The sequence below is a fragment of the Asparagus officinalis genome, chromosome 1 (assembly GCF_001876935.1).
Source record: "Asparagus officinalis chromosome 1, Aspof.V1, whole genome shotgun sequence".
NCBI lineage: Eukaryota > Viridiplantae > Streptophyta > Magnoliopsida > Asparagales > Asparagaceae > Asparagus > Asparagus officinalis.
Window position 1 is genome coordinate 46,421,605 of NC_033794.1, and position 9,389 is coordinate 46,430,993.

A 9,389-nucleotide genomic window follows, 5' to 3' on the forward strand; every position below is an offset into this window, starting at 1 on the left:
GACCAAGATACCCGTATTTTAAACAAGTTAACTTGTGGAGGGTCTAAAGAGATAACGGAATAGCAAGATGGGAGCATTGTTTGTCAAAAAATAAAAGTTAGGGGAATAGAGGGGTAAATGTTAGGGGCTCATTAGACTATTGTCTCATAAAAAGTGGATAAAAATAACTCAATTTGTTATTTGTTTGCACCCTCGTTACATTTGTCTCTAAGGGCCTGTTTTGATTTGTAGGGGGTGAAGGGAAGTTAAGGGAAACTGAGTGAAGGAAAGTGAAGTAAAGGGAAGGGAAAGGAAGGGAGTTCTCTTTCCCTTGGTTACACCCCAATTTGGGGTAACAATTTTTATACTATTAGAGGGTAAACCAAGAGGAACTAGGGTGAATTAACTTCACCTCAAGTGTTCCCAAACAAGATGAATAGAGGTGAATGGTTCCCCTAACTTCCCTTCACCCTCGTTCCCCTCAATCCAAACAAGCCCTAAAAAGCCTGCGAGCTACGAAGTATGTGGCGGGCAAACGCAAAGGGTCGTCTTCAACCCTAGACAGAGAAAAGAGGGGAAAATAGAAAAATCAATGGATTCAAGTCTCCCGAAGTCTTCTCTATTCTTCGCAGATCAACGCCTTTGCTCAGCCGACATTCTTCCTCCTTCTCAGGTCTCTCTCTCTCTCTCTTCAATTTTTATTTGAATTTATCTTTTTTTAGGGATTTTTTTTACTTAAATCTGTCCCTTTCAGGTTCGAGCAAGGCTTGAAGTCGCTGTTCTCAATTTCCTCAAATCCCTTGCCTCTCCCACTCCAGCAATCTCCGATCTCCCATTGGTCTCTCAATTTCTTTTTATTTTTGAATTTAACCACTATTTTTTTCATTCATTTATTTGGAAGTAAAATAAATTCATTGTTTTTTGGTTTTTACTTGCCAATCAATTATCTGGTAGGTATCAGATTTCTTTTATTGTTTATTGCATTCATTTCGATGGGTACAATAGAAATAGAGCCATTTCAGCTGAAGTAAATGAAAAAAAAATAGAATCTGTCGATTTTCCTTAACTTTTGTTTCTATAATATTTTCTGAACTAGTGCTATAATTTAGGGCTAAAATATTACTTTAGCCCACGAAGTGACACCCGCTAACCAATAAAACTTATAAAGCGACACGCACTAGCCAATAAAGTGACAGTACATACTTAACCTTTTTTTCTGCTTCATCTTCTTCTTCCCTCCTTTCTTACTCCCTCTCCCCTTTCCTCCTTCCCAAAATCCTCATCCACACCTCCTCCTCTTCCTCCTTCTCCACTCATGTTTCTCTCCTTAACCTCTCTCTATTTCTCATCTCATCCTTCTCCACTGTTTTAAATAGCGATGGATAGTATCGCGAGTGTGCCGCAATAGCTTTTGTGGCCCTCAGCGCTATGATTTCAACCATTACGGGCTTTGAATAGCGCTCAAAGCATCTCCAAGGGGCTGGATTTTTCTGACCCCTTAGCTAAATTAAGGGGGAATGGAGGGGAACGTGCTCCAAGGTGCCGGAAAACTTTCCCCTTCACCCCAAACCCCTTTAACTCCCTCCCCAAATTAAGGGGGAAGGTTAAAGTCCCTTAACATTTCCCTTATAATTTTATATTAATATTTTTAATGGAGTTAATGTATAGTTAATTAAATCTAGTTAACGTATAGTTAATTCAAATAAAATAATTGAGTTAATGTATAATTAATTCAATTTGATTAATATTTTTTAAAATGTACCCCTTATAATTTTTTATTATAATTTTTATTAATATTTTTTATTAATTATAGGTTGTTTTTCTAGTATATGGTATTTTTCTAGTATAGCTTTTTTTCTAGTATAGATTTTTTTAATTATAGGTTGTCTTTGTAGTATAGGGTATTTTTCTAGTATAGGCATTTTTCCTAGTGTAGGCTATTTTTCTAGTATAGGCTTTTATTAATTGTTTTACTTTTTACATGTTAGTAAATTTATTTTATTTTTAAATTAGATTATGGAAGCGATGCAAATGTTTCAAAGCATGCAATGAGCAAGTTTTTAATTTTTACATTGTTGGAATGATTTAAGGTTTTATCCAAAGTGGCTTGGCTAATTTTCAATGAAAAAAATCTAAGATGTCCAAAATTCAAGTCCTGCTACATCTTCTCCTGCAACTCTAGATTCAATAAATTGCAGGGAAGATGAATGTCCGACTGAGAGTTCGTCAAGGCCCATAGGTAGAAAGGCTGCAAAAGAAATATTAAAACAAGGTAAAGACAAGCATATGACTTCTGAAATTACACCAGTGATGTTGTTTATTGATAAAAAAAAGCAGGATCGGAAAGAAAAAGAAACAAAAAGAACAGAATTATTTCATCAAATTTATGTTTAGGAGCAAGAGCGCATAAAGATAGAGCAAAGTATGTTACTTTCTGTTGATACTCCATAAGCAAACATCATCATAGCAGCAGTTATTTTCTGTAGTGATGATAAACCAATTTTCCCAGCAGCATCCCGTTTCTGGACAAAGTAGGAATCGTGTGTTTCCACTGCGGATAAAATACGCAAAAATAGTGGGCGATGTATATGAAACCTCTTTCGAAATAGTTTTGCAGGATACACAGGAGATTCACTAAAATAACCATGAAAAAAGTCTCTCGTGACCTTCAGCTCTATTGCGTTAAATTACAACGCGCCCTTGAATGGAACCACGACGACATGAACTTTGACCTTCGCTAGAGTGGTGTTCTTCCAAAGATGCGATTACTAATAAGGTTGCATAATCATCATCGTCGTCATCCTCTTCCTCTTGTAGCAAGGCACATAACAAATTACTAGCCATAAATAATATTGAAGATTGGGTTAAAAAATTAAATGAATTTGAATTTAGTGAAAATGAAAGACACTGCTAGTGCTATTTATAGAGAGAGTGACCACATTTAATTAAAAAACGACCGTTGAAATATGACCGTTGAAATATAACCGTTTAAATATGACTATTGATATATGACCGAAGAAATATGAATGTTATAATACGACCGCTGAGATATGACAGTTGAGATATTATTGTTAAATGAAATTAATATTAAAATAATATGAATTTAAATTTAAAATAATATTTAACTTTTATAAATAATTTATATAAATTAATTATTATATAAATTAATTTAATATTTAACTTTTATAAATTAATTATTTGTTAAAATTTAATAAGATTAATTAATTTAATGAGTATATAAGGTAATTTCTTAATTTAAATTAATTAATTATTTATTTTTAGTTATTAATATTTAATTAATTATTTATTTATAAATAAACCACATATTTAATTAAATTCTAATCAATAAAATTAAAACACTTAAATATAATAATTAAAGGGTAGGGGGACTTTTAAGGGGGAACCATTAGAGAAGAACTTTCCCCTCCCTTAAAAATCCCCCTAGATTAAGGGACATTGTAGGGAACCCTTGGAGATGCTCTTACACCACTATTTGCTCGTAAATACGGCAAATAGCGCACCAAAGAGCTGAAAAAGAATTTTTAAGCGCTAAACAATACCTTTTTTTTAAGTACCTGACCCAAATCCTACTGAACCCGACGCAAAAATAACCTAACTCCTTTCTCTTCCTCTCCACTCCTTTGCAGCCACCAGCTCTGATCCTCTGCCATCTCTAACTATTTCTCCATCTCCTCAGCCACAACCAAGTCTCTAACAGCTCCGTCGCCATCTCTAGCTCCGCTCCTCGGCCACCATCACCACCTCCTCCATGTCCTCCGCGCCTCCAAGGCTCCAACGGCTCCTCACTACATCTAGCTCTGCTCCTCCGCCTTCTCTGCCACCTCCGAGGCTCCAACAGCTCCTCCGTCACCTCTAGTTTCGCTCCTTCGTCGCCTCCAATAGCTCCTCCATCTCCTTCGCCACCTCCAACATGTCATTTCATGCTTAGAGTCTATATAAATTATCAAATATGTATTTTTAGAATTTTTAGATTTTTCTTTAATTTTTTGATTTTTTAAATATCTATACATATTTAAATTAGACCGCAATTTGACTTTGTGCTATTTGTCACTATTTTGCTGCAATAGTCTCAAATAGCCCTAGCGGTAGCTCACTGCTACGCTACACTATCTGCTATCGATAACCTTGGTTTTCTCCTCCTCTTCCCTCCTGTCCTTTTCTCTCTCTCCTCTCCCCCCTCTGACACTAACTAAAAGCGGAGAAGAAAGTGGAGGAAGGGGAGGAGAGAAGTGGAGAAGGAAAGTGAGAGGAGTGAGGAGAGAGAGGTTGAGAAGAAAGACATAGTTGGGTTTTTATGTAGGTATTTTAATTCTGAGGATAAATCTGTAAGTGTGAGAGATATGAAGGTTATATATGCAAAAATCCATAATTTTCCCACACAAATCAAAACTCTAGTGACCTGAGTAGGTATAAGTGGTTACCTGTATCAATTTATAGATGTTATTGTCGCTGGCGTAACTTCTTAGGACTTATTGGTTAGTAGGTGCCACTTTAATGGCTAAAGTGGTATTTTAGCCTATAGTTTAGCGAGATGTTAAGAATCAGACAAGTGACTCAATAAAAAAAAATATAAGGCATGAAAACATCATATTTCCACAAGAGGCTTTACCAATAAAAAGACTGTAAGCAATAATGTGGTGCTAAGATCGAGTAGGACTTTAAAATTTATGCATATGTTAAATTACAAAACTAAAGTGCTGATAGCCAACTAATTAAAGATTTGAGATCAAATTATTAGTACTATAAGAAAAACTAGACTCCCATCTCATGTTCTATAGTTGCAGGTTCCTTTAGTCCCTATCACTAATGTTCAACTATATTGACTATAGATCAGTAGGACATCAGGCAACAGCGGTCCGCGTCAAGGTCTCTTGAGTGATGTTTCCTCAGTCTTTCTCTCCAAATCTTTCTCCATCAGGTCTTTGATGAGGAGCAATGATGCTAAGCCATTTATCAGAGGTACATAGATAGACTTCCAAATGGAAAACATTCCAATGAACTGCATCCATGGCTTACATGGAGGGCCAAAAAAAGAAGACCCTTGGATTAGTACACTTCTTCCCAAACCCTTCCTGTTTTTCACTGATCCAAGGCTCTCATTCCTTGGGACATCACATGTCCAGTGGATCCGGTCCATGGATACTTTGTCCTTCCAATTGTTTGGTTATCCTTGGTCAGCGTGCTTCCAACTTACATGTAGCTTATTTGTTCCTTGGCTTCTGCCCATCTCGCAGTATGGAAAGTCATGGAGTTGTGCTTCAAAATTCTGGCTCAAGAAAAGCTGGTAACACAGCGTGAGCTTTTCTATAAACTGCTTTGTGACTCACCTGATTGCTTCAATTCCCAGGATCAAGTGAATAGAACAGTACAAGGTCATGTATCCTTCAAGCCTCTTGATTATGATTTATCAATAACATGTCATGCCTAAATTTGTCATCTTTAAATCAAGTTACAGATGTCATTGCATTAATCCATTGTAGTCGACAGAGTCTCGGAATCATGGCATCTGGTAGAGGTGCTATCACCGGGCGTTTACTTTTACAGGTGCATTTTCCCCATCTTGAAACTCTGTAACCCATAGTAAGTTGAAGAATCTGTGTGCTACCCTTTCATAGTAGAGGGTTTTGTTATTCTAGTTAGAAGTTTTCATTTTATCAGATTCTTGGTCAAAAAAATAAACACAGGTATATTTCATCTTCATGATTCGTGTAGCTCTCTATTTAACTTAAAACAACACAAACTCAGGAGTCAGGACAAGAGACGATTGATTGTGCTGTACTCGGGCCTGCAGGACATGCTATAACTGGAGACTTGAGTCTATTGAGTAAACTGGATTTTGTTTCTGATGCTCGGTATATTATTGTAGTTGAGAAGGTACCTCAATTTTTTTTCTTGACATATTTGTGTTGAATGCATCTCCTGATTCTATTATCACCTGACTGATAAGACTCAAGTTCAATTAGGATGCAATTTTCCAGAGACTGGCTGAGGACCGTTTATACAATCAAGTCCCTTCCATTTTGATCACAGCCAAGGGGTATCCAGACATTGCTACAAGGTACAAACTTATGAGACCCCATATTTTTATTGGACGTGCCTCTCACATTTAATACTGTTCTTGCATTGTATAACAATAACTTTTATTATACAACAATGTCAAGATATCCCCCCTTTAAAAGAATGTACTGTTGATTCATAGATTCATAAAAAATCTATTGATCTGATTGCTTGGGCATATTGGCGTAGTGGCAAGCTTAGTCCTATCTCAGAGAGAAGAAATGTGTTCCGACTAACTGAGCTATTGGCTTTACACAGATGATAGACCATATGATCACATTGGTATACAGGACTAAAACTAAGCTATTTTGTTGTTTTTAATAGGCATAATTCATAAGAGGAAAGGAATAGCTTGATTAAAAGTAACCAATGCTTCTGTACCTCTGACATAATAACATTGGAATTGGGATACACAACACCATCCTGAGAAGATCTGTGTATGATGTATTTATATAAGAAATGATATATTATTCCTGCAGGTTAGCAGATTCATACCCCAAAGTTAGAATCCTAATCCATTAACCTAATTATGCGCAGACTCATTCTTTTGAAGAATTGAATGTTTTATTTCAGCTTTTTTCTATTGCACTGCTATCTCTTCTCAGCATATCTGTTACTGATAGTCTGATATGGCTTTATCCTCTTTTGTTTACTCTTTGGTTGTAAACAGGTTTCTTCTCCATCGGCTAAGCCAAAGCTTTCCACATATGCCAATCTTGGCTTTAGTAGATTGGTGAGAAAGGAATCTTAAAGGTCTTTCGGATTATCAGGTATTTATAAATATCATATGCGCAACTATGAAGTTTTTGCAGGAATCCTGCAGGACTAGCAATTTTATGCACCTATAAGTTTGGAAGCATTACGATGGGTTTGGAGGCATATAGATATGGTACTTTCTGCAACAATCATGCTTGCTGAATTTTAACTCTTGGGGATGAACTATCTGCTTAACGTCTCTCAGCTTGCAATGTTAAATGGCTTGGACTACGAGGAGATGATCTGCAGCTTATACCTGAAGAGTCATTGGTTCATCTGAAGCCACGAGACCTTCAAATAGCCAAAAGCTTGCTATCCTCTGAATTGTTGCAGGTAGATACCTAATATTTTAGACGGCTTGAATATAGTTGTTATGATCATAAAGATAAGAGAATCATGCATAAGAAATGCAGTTACGGTCAGACAATAAGACAAAGTTAATTAGTGACATGGAATCCACTAATGGTTTCGACTTCCCTCTTGATCTGGGAGAAATTGTGAAACTACTATTCTATTTCTTTGGAACTTCAAATTGTCTTTTTCATATCTTCTCCGTGTTCCTATCATCTGCTCTGCCCTTTATATTATTTCCTAATAGCGAGATCACTAATAAAGTAATTATTAATTGCCTGTTCTGAGATCTACATATATCCTGATGGAGTCTTACAGTACCTTGATGTCTTTTGGCCTACCTATCCAAACTTTTCATAGATAGCTGTATACTCAGGGGCTTGTTGCCCGATAATTTGCATTTCCTACATTTGCTTTATATAATAATGAAAATATGGATTCAGTACCTTGATTATGGCTGCGGAATGGGATTCTACTAGGCTCTTGTTTTCATTGATAGATGCAGATATTTGATACATTTATGTTTAGATGATTGCTCTAACAAAGTTGTGGATACACTCAAATCTATAGGTCGTTGAATTCTAGATCTACATGTCTTAGTTTTCTTCATTTTCATATGATGCACCAGAAAGTTCATTTTCATATGATGCACCGGAAAGTTCAGTCGCTAAACTCAGAATGAAGCTTAAGACAATACCTCTTCAACAAGAGTGGTTTTAGATTGGGTACAAATGAGTATGACATGGATTTTGTTACTATATGAGCTTGTTCTCTCCCCCTCCCTCAAACTTTTGGTAGTTATTATTAAGGTCATAGATGTTCTGTACGTTATCAACTTACTGGCTATTTTCTCTTTCCCCAGCTCTCAGTTTGTAGTGGTGACGGATATCCTGCAAGTTTGGTATATAAGCTGGTTTGTGTAACATCTAATATTACTTAAATATTGTCTGTTTCAGTTTAACTAGATTCATGTTCACTTTCTTTTCACTTCAGTGATGTTTATAATGGGTATATTTACGGTCTTTGGTAAACTCAATCTCTTACACTTTCGGGTAAGCCATGTTTGATCGTCGAAGTTTAAATGCTGGGTCATTATCTAATTTCATAATCTGGCATAATTTTATTGACCCTATCCTCAGTCCCCATGCAGCTTGTTTGATCTTATCTTTATTATATTATAGATAATATTATCTTTTTCGTCCTCTGTTTTTAACCGGTGCAATCTTTTGTTACCTGCTTGCGTGCTGTAGCTCAAATATAGAGACTCTCTTGTTGAAATTACACTGTACGGCCTGAACACATTATTACTGTTTTTTATTCGTGCTTGTGTATATAAGTATTTATATTTATAGTCTCATTTCTGTGTCTATACAGTTTACATGTACAAACACATGAGCAAACTAAAAAATGATGGGTACTAAATACAGTAATACTCTAGATGCGTTTAATTGGAGAAGTTAGGACTTTTAAGTGTTGAAAGGGGCATCCATCTTATTATTGAACAATCTATACTTTGATTCCGAGGTGAAAACACCTAATTTTTGTTATGTTCATTGTGGGCATCTTCTCTTGCAAAACAAATAAAATTCAAAAGGATATCTTAGTGTTGTTTAAGTGAATTGGATGGTTCAAATTTTCAAATCATCTAACTGAAGGTATTGTTGCTTTATTTAAAGGAATCTTACAGAACCGAGTTGGCATCGATGGTTGAGAAGGGGCATAGAGTGGAGATAGAAGCTTTGTACTACCATGGTTATGATTTCTTGGGAAAGTATGCTGCAACAAAGATTGTGCAGTCCGATTATATCTGAAAATACCTTCTTTTGGTGTCAAATGTATCTTTTTCTTTTTTTACCTTCCTTCTTTTTCTTATAACGGCGAGGGTGGAAAATGTATATTAAGTCTTTAGTACTTGTGGTTTTTGCCTATCCTTAGATCACCATTTATCTGAATGGAATTTAATTTGCGGCTGGAACTGAAATTTGGCTGCAGGGTAATTTGCACCTCAATTCTCGGTCTGCTAAGAGCTGGGATGAGGTTTAATGCAAACTATAGGTTACGCTTAGAATAATACGGTATATAAAGCTTCACGTCAGGCGCCAGATTAAGGTTCTGGTCCGAAACGGCGTGGGTTCAAGTCCCACTCTCAACAACACTTCGTTTTCTTTTCGGCTTGTTTTTCACTCTCAACATTAACTTATTTTTTTGGACAGTTAACGTACAAT

The 9,389-nt window shown here is 36.1% G+C and overlaps 1 protein-coding gene across 2 annotated transcripts; it reads left to right on the plus strand.

Moving 5' to 3' along the window:
• On the plus strand, window positions 475-9,139 carry LOC109823525 (meiotic recombination protein SPO11-2). Of its 2 annotated transcripts, none has more exons than XM_020389811.1 (11): window positions 475-652; window positions 734-817; window positions 4,830-4,959; window positions 5,235-5,372; window positions 5,456-5,544; window positions 5,746-5,874; window positions 5,979-6,058; window positions 6,728-6,790; window positions 6,870-6,946; window positions 7,019-7,146; window positions 8,841-9,139. In XM_020389811.1, exons 1-11 carry the CDS (start codon window positions 572-574, stop codon window positions 8,973-8,975), a joined length of 1,134 nt encoding a protein of 377 aa, XP_020245400.1. In that variant the 5' UTR covers window positions 475-571; the 3' UTR covers window positions 8,976-9,139. The 2 variants fall into 2 exon arrangements, with proteins under 2 accessions (XP_020245400.1, XP_020245397.1); XM_020389808.1 differs by having other exon boundaries at window positions 478-652; window positions 5,964-6,058.